This window comes from Lagopus muta, chromosome 3, assembly GCF_023343835.1.
Source record: "Lagopus muta isolate bLagMut1 chromosome 3, bLagMut1 primary, whole genome shotgun sequence".
Taxonomy (NCBI): Eukaryota; Metazoa; Chordata; class Aves; order Galliformes; family Phasianidae; genus Lagopus; species Lagopus muta.
Genome location: NC_064435.1, coordinates 8,465,925 through 8,485,171, shown reverse-complemented (window position 1 = coordinate 8,485,171; position 19,247 = coordinate 8,465,925). Strand labels below are relative to the sequence as shown.

Here is a 19,247-nt window from a genome sequence, read left to right as displayed (position 1 = left end):
TCACAGTGAAAAAAAGCCTTTTAAAAATGTTTCTTAGTCAGACCTGATCTAGTTTCTATTTAAAGTCAGTTGAACTACTACTTCTATGTTTTCTCCTATTTCAGACAATGTAACTTGCTTTGAGAGCAGGAATTCTCAGTATCTTCATAAAAGATATCAATCTATGTAGCCTGAAAAGATTATTTTTGCAAATCCATTCAACTGGCTAGATCTGTGATCAACTCCTAGGTCTTGTAGAAGGCACTCATGACATGTCAGTAGAACTGATAACTGATTTGCCAATTGTGATCTTGCCACACATTTATTCATCTTTTGTGTAGGCCACGTTTCAGTTGCACTTACCTGTCTTTTAGTTAAAATGTTCATTCCTGATTTAGGAGCAGAAATGAAGGTGAATTTGAGTTTTGAAAAACTGCATAAAATCTGCTTGCAGTTCCTTCAGGTTAGTTTGTCTACAGCTTCACAAAACTTCTACCCTCATCTTACTTCACATTTCCAGTTTGGAAATTAGTCATTTTGTTCTATGGTATTCCTTTCTGCAACATTAAATTCTCACCTCTTTCTGCAAACTGCAGAAGTGTGCTGGGAGAGATCCTCAGCTAATAAATTGGTGGACAGGAGAATAGTCCTACACTTGGCAAAGATTCTTTCAAGGATTCAAATTAGAATGCATTTTTTGTTTTCATTTTCTGTTCCTGTCTTAGTAAATAGCTTTTATCTCAACCCATGAGTTCTATTTTGTTTCCAATTCTCTCCTCTTGGGAATAGCTTGGGTGGTGCTGAGCTGCCTGCCAGATCAAACAGCAACAGTGTATATTAACATTTAGAGATGTTTCCCATTTTCTGTTTTTTTCTTTTCCAATATGATATAGGAGGAACAGTCTAAAGCTGAGTGTATGGGATAAGAGTCATTAGGTTTATGTATCTGCTACTGTTAAATTTCCAGTATAATTTGAGAAAAGTAAGTTCCTAACTACGTAAATTTCACCTATGTACCAATGGCAAATTCAGCTTCTTTTCCTCATAAATTCTGACGCCAGTAACAGTTAAGCCTGACAGATGCAGCTGCTTTATCAGTAGATGTTCTATAAGTATAATAAATCAAGAAACCAAATTCCTGCTAAAATAACTTATCTCTTTGAAGGTTTGAAATACAGTTTTGTATACAGTCATAGAATGTGGCAGAAGTAGTGAGCATCATCATATAACACAGCCAATGAGTTAAGAAATTTAAAGCACTATATTATAGTTTAGCAGATTATGTCTGACAGAATTTAGCTTAGACATCTGTATCTGTCAAGTGTGATCACTGTAATGAATTTCTTCCGTAATCTAAGAGACAACTATTCAGCAAGTTTTTAACATCTGGCTAGTCAGCAATTTTTCAAATTCAGAGGTCAAAACCTAGTATTTTTAGAAAGAGCTGTAATTCAAAATGCCTCTTTCCTAATTCTCCTTTTGTGATTTGCAACTCCTGAAATATTTTAACAATAAAAACTGCATTTTTTCCTTCAAAATCCTCAGTAAATATTTTAATAATTACTTAAAAGTGGACTGAAATCTAAAAACTCCTTGCACTTTGCCATGGAGTACCTTTAGTTCACCTCTTGGCTGGAAAGGGGGCCTGCTTCATTATTAGTCTTCAGACACTTCCTTTTGGAGTGTTCTAAGGAAATACGTATTAGCAACCCACTAGTTGCCAGCTCTTTGCTGTTTGGAAGAATCCATTTAGAAGAGAGGTCGTGTATCTAAAGTAGGAAGATCTGATTTTCTCCTAGAGAACAGTTAATACATTTCTTTTAACTGATTTATTTTAATGTTCAAAGGCTGTAGCTTCTGCTTCTGCTGGAAAGAACCACTGCCCATCTTTTAAAAAATAATTGAAATACTCAGTAATTAAGAAGGTGAACTGTAGTAATCACAGCTGCCTAAGGAAAGGGTACAGTAGTTGTGTCTCATCTGGGATGTCAACAAATTCTTGCAGTCATCTTATTGTCTTTTCGCTAGGTAGGCCAGTCAAAAAAAGAAGACAAGAACAATCCTTATTAAAATTAAGAAACAAAAAGCAGGAAAAACAACATGAGACACTTGCAGTGCCATTTGGCCAGCATCCTAAATACTGAGACCAAGAACAGACATGATCCATAATGATAACCTTTACTGTCTGCCTAGCCTTTCTATCAGTGTGTACCACAACAAAGCCAAACAAGGAAATACAACACTTTTGGTACAAATAAGCTGCTTAACAAACTTTGCAGTTACCATATCTCACAACGGTATGAATATTGTTGCCTGCAACAAGAGGAAAAGCAAAATACAGTAACATACATCAAAATGTCTGTATTTAGTAAGGCCATGTGGCCATCAACCCCTGTGTCTATCTGCTCTAATGGTTATCGACACGTGGTAAGAAAAAAAATCATAGCATATCCCTGATATTTGCTAGCTTCCAGCAGTCATTAACTACTATCTGAAGGAGTTTAAGAGCTAGAGTTTATGGCACATGTAATAGAATGAACCTATGTTGCATAACCACAGAATCACAGCGGTTGGAAGGGACCTCTGGAGATCATGTAGTGCAGGCATAACCAACCCATGTCCCATGAGCAACATGAGGCTGGCACAGTGGCTGTGCCACAACAAGCCGTCTGGCCCAACCCTGTAAGCAACCCATTGCTCAGCAACAGCCAACTGTAGGTGTGCTATTAACTCTGTCTGAGCTGCAGCCAGGGCACAGGGAGGGCACAGTGCAGTGCCGGCACAAGTTATGGCAAATAATTGTATGCATTTTCATTCATTAGCCATACAAAGTCCAGAGATTCAACTCAGAAATCTGACTGTGTCCCTTTACTTTTACAAGCCCTGTTTTACCAGAGAAAAACATTTCCTCACTTCACAGTCATGCCTTATTTGTATCACCCCTTTTTGGCAATACACACATTTGCAAGCAACTGTTTTCAAGGATGCAGTACAGGAGGAGGAAAATTTCATCAAAAATCTCTGATGAACATTTTGAAACCTCACTAAGAATTGCAGCCACTGCCATTGAACCAGACTGATGTATTAGTTGGACTTTCTCTGGGAAATCTCTGACTTTTTTGAACTGAGGAGCCCAGAACTGAACACAGTGCTCCAGTTGTGGCTTCACCAGGGCAGAGGAGAAGGGGAGCAGAATCTCTTTTGAGCTGCTGCAAATGTTCTTTTTAATGCACCCCAGGAAAACAAAAACCTTGCAGAATTGCTTTCTGAAGCTACTTAGTGCAGTACCTCAACGTGTATACTCACTCTATCAGTGAGCAAATACATTCATGAGAAAGATTCAAAACTTCTTTTTTTCTAAATGGTTTTGAGTGGCTACATAACAAGAAGTTGTGCAGAGACAACTCCCAGTAGGTGGTATAGTTTTAGCGTGCACTATTTCAATAATTTGAATGAGTTGATGTAACAAAACTGATCTGCAGAATTAAGTGCTTTTTTGGCTCTGCTATTGGAGCAGACCATTTCATAAACAGTACCAGACAGGCTATTAGTCTAAGGTTTTTATACAGTGTTGTAACCTATACAAATGAATATTTTCGTACTTTTAACAATAAGATACTCAATAGGAAGCAAATACTCTGGCAATTGAATAACTTAAGTACAAAAAGTAAAATTAATGGAAAAGAAAAAAAGGAATTACCTTGTACTTTTTTTGTACATCGTGTTGCTGTCAGAAGGTTTGACTGAAGTTGATGATTTTTGCTTAGCCAGGATTATTTCTTTAACCTAAAATAAAAATAGACAGAAAAATACGTCCCACAAAAGTTGATATTTATGCTCAAAAGCATTTAAATTATCTGTCAAAAATTGAAGCAGTAAGAGGATGTGAATAAATTTTCTCTTGTGACCTTTTGTCTTTCTGTTAGGTTTTAAAACTCTTCACTCAGGATGAAACATGTATAAGGCCATTTAACCAAATGATTTAAATGGAATCATATTCAAATACATATATGAGTATGTATATTTTTAAATGTTTAAATATATGTATATATATATATATATGTTTTCTTGTTTAGTACCACGTAAATAATGCACACTGATTTTCTCTGTAGCTAATGAGCTTTTTCTTAATGCATCTTCTGCTTGTATTTGAGTCGTAATGTCTATGTTAGTTCAGACACTTTTATTAAAGCACCTGCTAAGTTCTGGACTTCTCACTATTTATGAAAAGGAGAAGCAACTACAAAGTCTTTCAGCAACTTTACTAAAATTAAATTTCAAGATTGAAGCCTAAGTGAATTCCCTTTCTCAAAGAAAACATGTCCATCGCCATTTTTTTTAAGGAACATATTTCATTTCTCATGGTAAAAACATCTCTCTTTCCTTTCATAACAACGTCATGGGAAAGGGATCCCTTAAGCACTTGAAAGGAAGGGGGAGAACAGGAACATAACGGAACTATAAGAGAACTAAAACAAATAGTTTATTTTAACAAGTATGTTGTGGTAAAATTGACTTGAAAGTATTCTGCTCCAGATCTCTTGAAGTCTTTGCTCCAAACTGTGTAACAAGTAAGACAGATTTATAATTCTGTAGCTTCTATAATCCATTTCTGAAATGCATTGCCAAGAGGCTGATCCCTTCTGATTCTGTATACACTCTGGTGAAGGAAAGTCTTTTTCTTTGAATCTTCCCTCACTTCACAGGGGGCCCTAATGTGCATTCCTTTGATGACCCTGACACTAATGTTCCTTACTTCACCCACTGAATACACTGACAAGGAAAGTAAGGAAAATCACTGGTCCTGCAATCAACAGGAAAGGATTCCTCAACAGGATAAAGTTTTTTCAAGGGTTTGTCAAATAAGAAAAGGGTTAGGATTTGTGTACTATATCATCATTTTTTTACTCAAAAGCTCTCTTGCTCAAAAGATGTCAAGAAAAAAAGTAGGGGATATTGTCTATTTCATTTTTGTTTCTTTTGAAACAATATACAACCATGGTATGTGAGGTTCAACAGGACAGTGATCACATGCTGATCTCTCAGAGAAGTCAAGAAAGTGAGCTTAACTAATATGGAAAACGGAAATGACGGAGTTAAACTTTGGCTAAATATAAGACTTTGGGCTCAGGAGAAATTTAAATGACTGGAATTTGAAATCTGTAATATACAGGAAGAAAGTCTAAGTGAATATAGTGAAGCTTTCTGGAAGTAGTTCTATGAAACCGTTGTTAGTAGTTAGAATGTTCAGAAACCAGATAAGAGAGGTCTTTTAAGAACATTAGCAGATAACTCTAAAAATGGATGTGTTAAACAGAATCTGGCATATATTTGAGAAAAGAGAAGGAATTTGTGAAAACAATATTTTTAAGCTGAGTCATCTTTTCAGCCTACAGTTTTTTCCTACAATGGCTTTCTTTTCCTGCAATGTGAATTCCACTGAGTAATAGAGTTCAACAGAAACACATTTATTCTGAAGGAAGAAATGATTTGTAGGGTTCCACAGCTGTATGTCTCCATATGAACTGGATGGCAGTGAAATATTACTACATTTTCCACACCAAGCTGAGTGAGAATTCTATGAAATTTTATCAGATAATTCTTACACTGACATGTGTGATATATATCCTTCTATTTTCATATTAAGGTAACTAATTCCCAATGGCCTTTAAGTTTCTGAATGCTTTTGAACGCCTACACTATAAAAAGCTGTCAGAATTCATTTGTTATTGCTTCTATAATGAAGGGTTAAACAAAAAAATCAAAGTTTTCCCTTTGCTTTACTAACACAAGGAAAGCTAAGTTTTAAAACATGAAACATGATACAGAATGTATCAGAACCCTGAATAAAAAAATGTTTGCTAATAATGCTGATTTCTGTTATTGTTCACGAGCAGTAATTAACAAGACTCTGGCATAATCTATTGATGGCATTTTACAAAATTGATGATTTAATATGTCAATTTTGGTTAAAGTTAACCAAGAAACTCTCACTTTTTATCTTCCCTGCAAGATATTTTGATATTTAGGGAGTGCCTTAGAAATTTCTGGCGCCCATTCTGCATTGGTTTGCTGTACAATAAATAGTACATTTAAGAAAAGTGTTTCCAGAAAATGAGGTGAAAATAATTTACTTTCTTCTGCGTTATGTGGAATTTACTATCTATAATATCTATGGAATGGCAAGGCCATCGGAGAGTCAACTAGAGAGATTTTACTTCTCATTTTAAAGGCTGGGAAAATATGATGAACAGGCTGGAAGATGTACAGTGAAATGTTTAGCAACCTACCCAGAAACTCACTAAAGCAAGAAAAAAAACACTGAATTCAGTTAGCATTCTGTTAGAGATCTTTTCTGGATAGTATTGCAAAAAGCCTTCTGTATAAGTCTGCTTTTTAGTTTAATAGTATTTTAAGAATTTCAGTTACCTATGGAACTTGCTAGCTCTTTTATCTAGTTACAAATAATTTTATTTTTTATATAATTTATATTTTATTTTTTAATAATTATTTATCAGGATCAGAAATGTTAAATATAGTGCAATATAGTCATTAGGTTTTTCTTATCACTGATACAAACTGAAAAGAAGCTGTATGAACTGTCCTGCCTCTCATCTTGAAATATCAAATTAATATCAAGTTTATGATAAAAAATTAGTGCTATCAAATATTGTTGATATCTTCAACCATAAAGTTCTGGAAGAAAAGCTTGTGCTGGCATTACAGTTACTCCCAAAATTTATTCATTATATTACTTTCCTAGAATACATTCTTTTCATATTAATATGATTTCTATGGATAGAAAGCATTTTGACAAGGATTTGTATCCCAAAAATGTCATTTTCACACATGTGTGGGCCACACGAATTTTGAAAAATTCATCTGGTCTTATTATCTCATATAGACAAAAAAGCTTCTTATTTTCAGTTCTATTATAAACACTTCTTCATACATGGCTTCAGAACATGACAGATTTTGCAGAGGATATTTTCACATATAAAAAGCTGTATCTGTTGAAAATACAGGAAAAAGTTCTATTAATATTGATTTCCTTAAGAGTTCTTTAAAGGAATTCTAAATCAGACCTTTTGGCACTATGATTAAATCATCATTCTGGAATGTTCCTTCTTTGGGAAATATATCCTGAATAACTTTAACTAGCTAGTTATTACCTTTGACTCAGAAACATTCCCAGTGTACTCATAACATTTTAAATACCTTCCTGTGATGCCTCCTCAGATTATTTTTCATACCTTTGGCATGCTGACAACTAAATGACCAGTTGTTTGTGATCTTTTAGCAGAGCTGCTATCTGGCTTGACTTCCTCAGGGAGCACTAGTTGGAATGTCTGTGAGAAAATAGAATTGAAGTATATCATGCTAATTTTTTTATTTTTATTTTTAACCTGGATAGAACACACACACATAAGATAACCATCACATTCTTTGATATTAATAGCAGTCTATGTCTAAAACCTCTCAATTGAAATACAGTATTACTAATCCTAATACATGATTAACATGCTAAACAGCTTTTACTAACAAGAATAGCTATATGTATATTTTTGAATTGCTGTCATTTCTGAAGTAATGTTTCTAAAAAATGTTGTAAACTGATGCTTGACTTACATTAGCAATTAAATGAGAAAGCTTATCTAGTCTATTTTAGATTTAAATTAATTCTGAAATTTTATTTATGCAGTCGGTAAAGTCATAAATATGGACTTCAGTTTACTATTTAAATGTTTCAAATTTTTCAAAAAACTGATGATAAAAATAGAACCATTGAGAAGGGAGAAAAGTAAAATGGCATTTTAAACACTCTTTCAAAGGAATACACATCCATTTGTTTCCGTCTGCTATAAATTCCAGATTGTGACACTGCTAAATAGTAGCCTAGGGCAACTAATAAGCTCTCTTAAGTGATTTATGGTACACTATAATGGAAATAAAAAGTGAGAAGGAGAGAAAGAGAGAACAGAATTTCATTTCAGGCTTTGCATCTCTTCTGGTTAGAATTTCCACAGTTTATACGTGGTTCAAAATAATGCAATTATGAAAGAGTGTTTTTTCTGAATATGTGCACAAAAGTTGATAATTAATGTAAGTCAGCTACAGAGTACACTGAATAACCATTGCATAAACTAAACATTGATCTGACATGAATTTAATAAGAACAAAACTAACCTTTCCTTTCACCAGTACTCGTATATAAGTTGGCTGGACATCGATATCAAGCAGAGAAGTGTCCAGATGTCTTCAAAAATAAATTTATATAAATTAATAAACTTCACAATACAATTCAGTACATAAACTCTTCAGATTATTTAACTCTTTAGTAATAACTTGACAATTTGTAAACTATAAAATTCAATTTTTAGTTATTAAGTTAAATGAAATATTACTTAGATTTAGTGGGATGGTTTTTGGAAGAAAAATGATATTCCTATGTGTGTTCACAGAACATCAAATAAAATAGTGCCGAATTCTGCCAAGTCCACAACAGTATTTCAGTACAGCTATTGTATAACTCCAGTATTTCAAAATCTTTGTGAAAACAGAGTTTTTTGTGTGTGTGTGTGGTTTTTTTTATTAGTATGCTGCTTTACATTAATATGAAAATTTGCTTACTTGCTATTTAAAATTGTAGAAGCATTCTGCTACTATTGTTAGCTGGTAAATTTTTAATAAAGGGACCCTTTTTATATCAATTGAAAATAAATATTTATATTCCCAGAAAACAATATTTTTACATTCCAGTACTGGCAAACAAAGATTGTGACCTGTAGAAGCTCCAATCTAACATCTGCTCTTCATGTGAAGTATACTCTTGTTCCTGTGGCCAGCTAGTGAAAGTATGAGAACATATTTCCTATTTCCCTTCATTTATGTTACTTCTAAGGTGAAATTTTCAAACTTTTTAGTTTTCATTTCCTACAGAAAAGCACAGACTATTACACAATATCCAACATTCTATTGCATGAGAACAGAATTTTTAAGGCTCCAAAAAACCTAGTTCTTATAATTCAGAAAAAAATTGAGTGGGCTTGTTCTAAACAAAATAAATGAGCTTAAAGGAAAGAACACCTGATGTGAATTATAATATAAACTCTAACAAGTTCCAATGTGGGGTAAATAGTCTTGTGGCTTTCAAATCCCTTTTTGACCCAGAGGTAAAGCCACAAATAAAGTTGCTAAAGTACTTAGTAGTAAATACAATAAAAGAGTTATAAGGTTTCCTTCTCATATTTTGGTCTGTTTCAGATAACTTTATTCTAGAGAATGCTCTGTCATAGTTTAGGAATAGCATAAACCATGGACTCTTTCCAATAAGCGCTATGGACTAGGCTATCTCATCTTGTTTCAAGAAGAATTTAACTAGAAGATCCTGAACTGTATTGGAGCCTTTCTAAGGCTAGACAATGGACAAAAACATTTCTTACAATTCTATTCTGCCAATGAATGAATGGAAAAGATTTTACATAAGTATAAACTGAGAAGTATGGAGGAAACTTGTCTGTAGACTGCAAAAGACATCAGTTAAAAAAAGGACTACTCAGACACAGAGCTTATTCAATCAATCCGAAGGGTCTTTGAGTTATACAGTTCTACTTCTTTGACACGGGCGTCAAGATTGATTATATAACCCCCTATATTTGTTTTCCTCTTGAAATTCCATTACAAAAAGGATTATATTTGGAATTCTGTGTATTAGAATGTAATGGCAAAAATGAAGTGGAAACATAAATAATAAGTCTGACCTGTAAACAGCAAGATCCAAGATGAACTGATTGTTTTCTTCATCATCTTTCAAAGAGAAATGAAGCCTAATAGTAATGATAAGACACACCATCAGAATCAATTGGGATGAATAAACAAACATTATGACCCTCTTCAAATTCAACTACTAACAATTTCAGGTAAATAAAAATGATACTGATCATGATCATATGATAACGTGACATGAATATTTGACAAATGGTTTCAAATTTTCCTCATAAGTAGTAAAAGATATTAACATAGTGACATTTGAGCTAGAGTCACTCTTATATTTGCTTTCTGTTCTTACCCGATCCCCAAGAAACAAATGAAAATTGTGCTGAAGGTTAGTTAACTTCAGTCTGTCAGTGCAGAAAGAGAGACATCTGCTGGCAAAGTGTCTTTTTTATAGATATCTTCATAGAAAGACCGTTCATGAAAAGCATGAACAGCCTGAAACCCAGTAATTCTAACTTCATAATTTGTTTTTAAAAAAAAAAAATTGCATGGTTTTTCTTGTGGAAGTTACCTGTAGCATAAATATCTGCATCCGCGTTTGTAAAATAAAGTAAATAAAAATGCTTAATATCCTTGATTCTACAAGCTTTGTCCTTTTTGTTAAAAATAAGGCCATAGATTTTAATAGCTATGTGTTTCTGATCTGCTGGCTAACTTCTGAAATTTATTAACAAATCTCAGCAATTATAAATTTAAAACAACTCTTGTACTTCTATTATAAGGAGATTTTGTCTACAGCTACAAGTTCTGATCAAATACTGAAACTGACATCAGAATCCTCAGATACTTTGGGTTCATCTAATAGAAAAAAGCTAAACTGTTAACAGTTTATCAGTTAGCAGTAATATCTCAGCAATGAAAATACAGATATACTTTTAAATTCTTTTCTCTCCCCCACTGTGACACAGACTAATTAGAAGAAAGCTTATGGAGCTTTTAGCTTATGCATATTTTTGAACAGAAAACTGCAAGCAGTATGAACAGCTTTTTTTCCCATTCACGCTTCCTTTTCTTACTACACCCAAAATCTTGAGAATGCATTAAAATACAAAGGGCAAAAAAATAGAGAATTGTTAAATTTTCTAGGTGAAAACTTTAGTAGAAATGAGAAAAATAAATAGTCTTCTTTTCTGAATAGCATACAGCCATTCCTTTTGATAAGCTTTCAGCATCAGATAACCTTGGATATTTTGGACATTAGACTTAAGCAATAAAACAAAACGTTTGGAGGGCACCATCTCTGTACTCTTTATTTATGTCTCTCCAATACCTGCCAGATTGCACTGAAGAGCTGGAATATTCCTGTTGAAGCCATAACAGCAAAGAATGTCAATGAACTGGCTTTACCTGGGCACATCCACACAGTAAATTTTAATCCAGTAAACTCAGGTGATATGAATAGGACTGCTACTAACAGTTAACTCTAGATGACTGTTTTTCTTAAAATTAGATAGCTTGAGCTTGATTCTAAATGCTTTCTATTAGCATAAGATTTAAACTATTTAAGGTTTGTCATCTTTCAACTAGGAAATCATTCTTTTCATTTTCTGTCAACACATTTTTACAGAAAGGTACATCAAAACAATGAAAAGATTATTCCAATGAAGATCAAATAAATACAAGCTTTTCTGCTATTACCTATAATTTTACCTAGATCATAGAAAATTATGCATTTACAATGCATACAATTGCATTTATGCAATGTAAGATTCCAAATCCCTTAGATTTGTATGGGTTTATGAATTTCTAAAGTTCAGAAAGCATTTTTCATGCCAGTGATAAGTACTTTCTTAGCTTTGGGGTTTTGCTTGCTTGTTTGCTTGTTTTTGTAGATAAACCAGTCTACAATTGGAAAAACTTGTTTGGAGAACAGCAGACAGGTATGTTTTCCTTCAAAGGCCAACTACTGATCATAGGCTGTTTGAGAAGCCGTTCATAAGGAAACAATTCTCTGTCTTCCGTTTTCCATTAATACAAGAAGGCTTGGTTCCAGCTTCAAGTGAAATCAATGGTAACACATGGCTGATATTCCAGGAAATTCATTTTAAAATAGGACTTGAATATCCATGTGCCTTTGAAGACACGAGGCTCCATTGCTACAGACTTCTATGTCATGCATAGAAGTGAATTACATATGCTGCACAATTCTGCCAGGTTTATATCTGTCATTTAAAGACAGAATGATTTTGTTCAAAAATAGTACTTACATATAATTTTCCACATTTAAAGTGGCTACTTAGATATATCTATCTTCAACAGTCAGATTTTAGTTACACTTTTTCCACTATTAGCAAGATGCTGTTGGAGAAATTTACCATAGAAGGGAAGAAGAGTAAGGAGTTTTTACACAAAAATAAATTCTTTTGTTTTCAAATATCAAGATATAAATTACCAATCTTTTACACTTTACTCACTGAAAACTATTTTTCCAGCATCAGAGTGTAATTTTAGGAGTAATTTTCCCCGCTTGAAATACAATACTACATATCAGAATTTGTCTTTTTTCTTATTTTTTGTATTGTCACACATTTCAAAATAGTGGTTTAAATCAACTGTTTAAATTCTTCACAGCATTGCTTTCTTACATACTTAGGCATATTGACATTCAGAACTTTTCCTTCTGCAGTGACCAATTTTGGAAGAGGCTTCTCTCTTGTTTTTGACCCTCTAAACAAAATAGAAAGAAAAACAGCTTATAATTTCACATTTTCATATTTTATGTTGAATAGCAAAACAGAAAGGAGAAGATGTCAGGAAGGCAAGGATTATCTGGTACTGGATTTTAAGGATACAACTTATTTCAGAAACTGAACAGGTTATGTCAGATGTCCAACTGAACATTAAAAGCATCATCTAAAGCTGAGCAAATACTTTCATTTATTTACATAGATAATAACTTCCTAGGTGTGTCACTCAGAATTCATTGTCAAACATGATATCAAACATGAATTAGCTGGCAGAACAGTGGAAATTCTGAAATCCAAACAGTGGAGCTGAAAAGAAATTATTATATTTAACAACCCTGTTTGAGAGAAAACAAAATAAAGGGTAAAATAAAAAATAGAAAATGAAAAATAATAAGCAGCCAGTATATTTTACTAACATTTTTAAAGCATATTTGCACAGGTAAAGACAATACTCAATGGGAGGCAGATGCCAACATCCTCTCTGTGCCTTCAAAAAGTTGTTCATCTTCAGTTCCCAAAATATATTATAAAACAAAAAAACATACCTTATACTGTCTCTAGCTTTCCTTTTTTCTTCAATATATCTGTGAGTTTCTAATCTAGATTCTGGAGTATATGGTGTTGGCTCCTCCCAAAATCTTCTGTCTTCTTCATCATCTTCAGCTGTTCTCCACATTTGTTGTTCTCCTTCTGTCTGATGATTTTCTTTGTATTGTAGGGAGTCTGGGCTACACGAAACCACATGGAATATTGTTTGAAAAAGAAGAGTAACAGCAATGATAAATTGATTACTCCACTATGAATATTAATTCCTACCAATAACAATATTTTAAGTATTTGGATAACTTATTCTGCTCTAATCTGAGGCTGAGGTACTCATTAAGTTCTTTGCTTGAGTCTTCACTGGCAGCCAGGATTCTCACTCTTCTCACAACCCCAAACCTCATATTCCTGAAACTCCTGGTGTGAACTGGGGAGAAAACTCCCCCACACTGTAAGGGCAGAGTAAGTCTGAGACTGCCTCCTGAAACTGAATTTGTACAGGTCTATGGGGCATGATGGACATGCATCCAGGATCCAAAGGGAACTGGCTGATGTGGCTGCCAAACTGCTCTCCATTATACTTGAAAAGTTGTGGCTGTCAGGCAAAGTTCCCTAGTAACAAGAAAAAAGAGGAACATCACTTCCATATACAAGAAGGGGAGGGAGGAGGATCTGGGGAACTGCAGGTCAGTGAGACTCAACTTTATCTTGAAAGATCACGGAGCACATCCTCCTGGGAGATACATTAAGGCACATGAGGGATGAGCAGGTGATCCGAAACAGAAGGCGGAGCTTCACCAGGGGAAAGTCATGCCTGACCAATCTACTGGTCTTCCATGACAGAGTGACAGCATCAGTGGACAAGGGGAAGGCAACTGATGTCATCTATCTGGACTTCTGCAAGGCCTTTGACATGGTTCTGAACCACATTCTTTTCTCTGAATTAGAGAAATATGGATTTGAAGGGTGGACTATTTGGTGGATAAAGAATTGGCCAGAAGGACACACCCAGATGCTTGTGGTCAATGTATTTAAGTCCAGGTGGAGGCTGGTGACAAGCAGTGGTCCTCCAGGGGGCGGTCCTGGGGCCAGTACTCTTGAACATCTTCTATTTATGACATAGATGAAGGATTGAGCGCACCCACAGCAAGTTTGCTGTAGAAGGAAGAGGTGCCATCCAGAGGGACCTTGATAAACTCTAAAGGTGGGTCTTTGTGAACCTAATGAGATTTAACAAAGCAAAGTGCAAGCAGTAATCCCAAATGTGTATAAAGACTGAGAGAAGAAATCCTTGTGAGTATCCCTGTTGAGAAAGAGATAGGGATCCTGGTAAACGAAAAATTTAACATGAGGCAGCAGTGTGCTCTTGCAGTCCAGAAGGCCAACAGTATCCTGGGCTGCATCAGAAGAGGGGTGAGATGATTGTCTCTCTGCTCTGTTCTCATGAGGCCCCATCTGGAGCACTGTCCCTGTGCCTATGCCCCCAACACAGGAGAGATGTTTAGCTTTTGAAAAGGTCCAGAGGAGAGCCACAAAGATGATTAGAGGGCTGGAGCACCTTTCCTATGACAATAGGCTGAAGAAATCGGTCTTGCTCAGCCTAGAAAAGAGAAGGTTTCAGGGAGACTCATTATGGCCTTCCAATATCTAAAAGGAGATATAAACATGAGGGAAATCAATTTTTTACACAGGTAGGCAGTGATACGACAAAGGGAGAATGGTTTTAAATTAAAGGAGGGAAGATTTAGATCAGATAGGGGGAAGTTTTCCACACAGAGGGTGGTGAAGTGCTAGAACATATTGCCCTGAGAGGACGTGGATGCCCCATCTCTGAAGGTGTTCAAGGCCAGGTTAGGTTGGGGCCCAGGCAACCTGATCTAGTGATCAATCTTGCAGTTGGCAACTCTGCCTGTGGCAAGTGGATTGGAACTTGATGATTCTTAAGGTCCCTTCCAACCCAAGCCATTCTACGATTCTTTGATTCTATGAATCATGGAAATTAGACTCTACTGGACTAAAAATTGACTAAAGATGAAGGTCAAGTACAGTGAAAGAGAAAGTGAGAGAAAAATCCTTCTGCTGTGTAGTACACCTACACTAGAAGAAGTGTAGGTGTAAACAATTCCATAGCCTTTTACACATCTCAGAAGATCTTCAAATTGTTTCATTTTTAATATCTATTATGTCTGAAGCAAAAGAAATTATAGATGAAGAACAGCTTTCTCTGACACAATTGCATTACCTTAAATAACAATTTCCAGCTGTCCATCTGAAAGAAGCTATCAATTACACTGTTTTGCAACCAGACAATTTAGCCAGGAGATACAGGACAAAAATTCTTTTGTACTGTCTGCAGATCAGTAATTAAGGACATTTATAACTGATTATATTTTTCTTTAGGCATAAAATGCTTGAGGATAAATGCTGGAATCCCACTAGAATCAGTAATAAAGACAAACATGAGACTTTAAGTAGAATTACATAACCAATATTTCAGGAGGAAAAGCAAAATTATTAATGAAGAAAAAGAAGAATGATGATTAGATGATTACTTAAAAACTGTTGCTACCTACTGTTACCTGTCAAGTCCAAGCTCAGCTTCCATTTGTTTTTCTTTCCTATCCTTTCTTTCATGCATCTTTCTTTGAGCCTCTTCTTTTTCTTTGGCTCTTTTGAGAAGGTAAGCTTGTTCCTGTTCTCTGATTTTCTGTTTCACTTCTGGATAGTACTGAAGTGCTTGAATTCTCTCCGAACGTTCTATTTCTTTACTATCCAAATACTTCCCAAAGGGAAGAAAAATCCATATAAATACATGAGAACTTTTAAACATATTCAATCAAATAAATCCATTAAACTTCAGGTTAATTTAATATTCATTTCCAACCTCCAAAGCACTATTTAAGAAACAGTATATTTAAACGAATTAACAGTAAATTTCTATTTAGGTCTGAAAAAGTGTTTGTGCCTAACAGTTGCCTTTTGCATCTTCTCAGAATTTTACTTTGTCTTATTACTATGGAGTAGGAAGAGTCCCTTCAGCCATTTCTGTTATTTTTTTTCTCATTTTGATTCAGCTCATGGAACTATTACAAATATATTTCTTTAAATGTGTTCATTTACTGCTGACAAAGTTAGTTGAATCTACTCACATTAAGGAAAGTAAGTGTCTGTGCTTCTCCAAGGTAAAGTGTGAGTGTGTACTTGGGGTCATTTTCAGTGACAGGAAATCATTAGATCAGTCCCTGCACAGAATCTCAATCTCAACATATCTACAGCAGATGCAATATAGTGCATTTTCATGTCAACTTCTATCCTTCCATTGCCTTACACTATTGGTATGGTATATAACACCAGTACCTTATCAACAACTGAGTAACTTTCTGAAATCATGACAATATTAAAAAATATATGTTTAAAAAAATACTGTCTGTATAAAAACAAATGAGTAAAAAGCCACAACTGTACTATGTACTTATCTTTTCGGAAATTCGTTAAAGCATCTCCAATGAAAATGACTGATAACTCTAAGAAATAACTGTGGTTTAGTCAGAATTCTTGAGAACAGACTTCACTTTCCTGAGGGCAGTACGAAAAAGATTCCTATTTTTTCCTACCATAAGCATTTGTTTTGTTTTGTATTAGCATGTTTAGTCAACAAAGCTGGCTATTGATTTGTTCATAGAATTAACAATAAAAATCTTACTTTTAATTGATGAAGTGTTGCCACCACAAATTGTCTGTAACCTTCAAATTCAGTGCATGGGTTACCCACTAGAAACAGTTCCTTCAAATGTATGTTATATTTTAGGGTTTTGACACTGGACAGTTCACCAATGAAATTTGCTGTCAAGTCAAGCTTCTTCAGTTCTTCACAGCCTATTTGAATTAAAAAAAAAATTATTTGATTTGTTCATAACATAAATGCTCATGACACATACACACAAATATACAGAGACATATATGTACTTAGGTACTAAAAATGATGCCTGCATTTGCCTTTGTATAATAACTTCATCCTGTCAGGATACATCTCTTACAGGCCACAGGTAGAAGACTGACTCACAGCTAAGCTTCAGGACATCAAAATATTTATAGAAAGAAAAAAAATTCTTGGTAAGATGGAAAATATAAGAAAAATTACTCTTGGTTTCATGACTATAAGAACTCTGTGGTCAGAGCTTGTATACTAGTTATTAAATGCTTCATTTCCAGACAATAAACTTCAGCTTTAAGAGTCTGATCATACTGGTACTGTTCTCAGCTGAAGTCTTCTCCACATGGCTAAAGAGTGCCTAATTACTTCGGAAGAGCAGGATGACTTATGGGTTTCCTTTCTGTGTAATGTTAATCTTCATTAACATTACCAAAGTGTTGATAAAATGTTTTCTAAAAATCCACTCCAAGTTGAGATGAAGTTTTGCACTTTATGGACTCAGCTATTGTTATGAATATTTTATCACTGATTAAATTGCAAAAATTGGTGAGAAAGTGGTGTGTTAACCAGAAACATTTATTATAATTAGTAGCACTAAATTTGCTAACAAATTGATTTGGGAAATCTGGATCCAGAATTTGTCAGCTACTCCTTTCATCATAATCTGTCCTGAGTCATAACCTTGGCCTAAGAGTAAAAAAGTTCAGCTAAGAGCAAATTCAACTTCTGTGCTCATCATTTTAATCACCTCTTTTCCTTTGCAGGTCTACTTGGCAAGTATTCTATGCATAATGGAAAAGAGCATAAACAATGCAAAATGATTTATTAGAGGATTAAAACAACCTCAATTTTTGCAACGCTCGCTCCCAAAGTTTCTGGCATCTAAGTAAATGACAAATCACAGTAATAAATAATGCAGCCTGCTAGAGCACCTTAAAATTTGCTGGCATGAAAAAAGATGTAAATTTCTCAACAAACTGCCAAATAAGTAATGCAGTATATATTTCTGCAACTATTTGTTTATTTTTCCATTTGATTTAAACCATTCTCTTGAATCAGCATGCATATGATTCAAAAGAAAATAAAGCAAAACAGCTTTTTTTTTTTTTTGTCCCCTTGCTAAGGTGCACATTTTATATACTGAGCAACTTGACAAAGCAGAAATCGAGAAAGAAAAAGGAAATAAGTCAGAAGTCAGAAATGGTTCAAAGAGTATGGAATGTATTTATGTTAATAAATAAGACTTATTAAATTATGTATTTATGTTAATAAATAAGACTTATTAAATATGTTAATAAATAAGACTTAAGGTAAGACTTATGCTCTAAGTCTTAGGACCTGTTCATGGAAAATGGTAAATCCTTGGACAAGCAATTATAGTGACAGGCTAAATGATTAAATAGAGATCATATGGATACAATTTTATGTAAAGATAGAAAAAAGATTGATCTGAAAACCTCTGTAAAAATACTCCAGACAATGCAACTTCTGTACAATGTAGAATGTTCTTCTGTGAGACTTTTGATTGCTGAAGCAAAGGTGACTGCTGAATGATAAAAAGAGATGCTTTTTACAGCCAGCATGGTATTAAAAAAAACAAAAACAAAAAAACTTTGCTCTAGATAAGCTGCATAACAAATGATAGAATCATAGAATTGCTCAGGTTGGAAAAGACCTTAAAGATCATTGAGTCCAACCACAACCCAGCCACACCACTACCCTAACAAACGACCCTCCACTAAGTCATGTCCCTGAGCACCACATCCAGACGGTTTTTAAACACATCCAGGCATGGTGATTCAACCCTCCCTGCGGAGCCTGTTCCAGTGCTTAACAACCCTTTCTGTAAAGAAGTTTTTCCTGATATCCAACCTAAACTTACCCTGACACAACTGGGGCAATACCAATACCAATCCTGTAAAGGTTCATTAAATTTTGATTCCTGTTTTGTAAAGGATTAAAGAATGGAGCTGTCGTAGCTGACAACACTGGTAAAAGAGTACGCAGAGAGCCAGTTAAAATGCATTTAAGAAACAACAGTGACAAAACTTCAGCTGTAAGAACCACTGGCTACAAAGAATTACTGAAACACTGCACACAAACCAGTTTCTTCTGACTGTAAACGTACTACATTTATTGATGGGCATAATTAATAGCTTCCACTTTTCTTTACATTGTCTCTACTCAAGTTTTTCAGTAAGAAAAAGTGAACTAGTTCATTAAAATATCTTACCTTCCAAATTTTCAATTCTTTCAATATTGTTCAATGCAACATTTAAATATTCTAACTTCTTTAACCTGCCCACATTTTCTGTAACAAAACACAG

At 34.5% G+C, this 19,247-nt stretch overlaps 1 protein-coding gene across 8 annotated transcripts in view; it reads right to left on the bottom strand.

Annotated features, from left to right (window-relative positions):
- Positions 1–19,247, bottom strand: part of DNAAF11 (dynein axonemal assembly factor 11) — a 348,016-nt gene that overhangs the window by 306,991 nt on the left and 21,778 nt on the right. For 7 of the 8 annotated variants that reach the window (XR_007376059.1, XM_048940323.1, XM_048940326.1 and 4 more), the window contains 9 exons: positions 19,154–19,231; positions 16,690–16,862; positions 15,566–15,765; positions 12,989–13,171; positions 12,346–12,423; positions 9,741–9,806; positions 8,167–8,236; positions 7,233–7,328; positions 3,680–3,765 (listed from right to left, as the gene is read on the bottom strand). Coding sequence is in view for 7 of the 8 variants with exons in the window: in XM_048940323.1 (XP_048796280.1) it covers positions 3,680–3,765; positions 7,233–7,328; positions 8,167–8,236; positions 9,741–9,806; positions 12,346–12,423; positions 12,989–13,171; positions 15,566–15,765; positions 16,690–16,862; positions 19,154–19,231 (1,030 nt within the window). In the remaining variant the exon portion in view is untranslated. The remainder of the gene's footprint in view (positions 1–3,679; positions 3,766–7,232; positions 7,329–8,166; positions 8,237–9,740; positions 9,807–12,345; positions 12,424–12,988; positions 13,172–15,565; positions 15,766–16,689; positions 16,863–19,153; positions 19,232–19,247) is intronic. The other variant, XM_048940329.1, reaches the window with a different exon arrangement.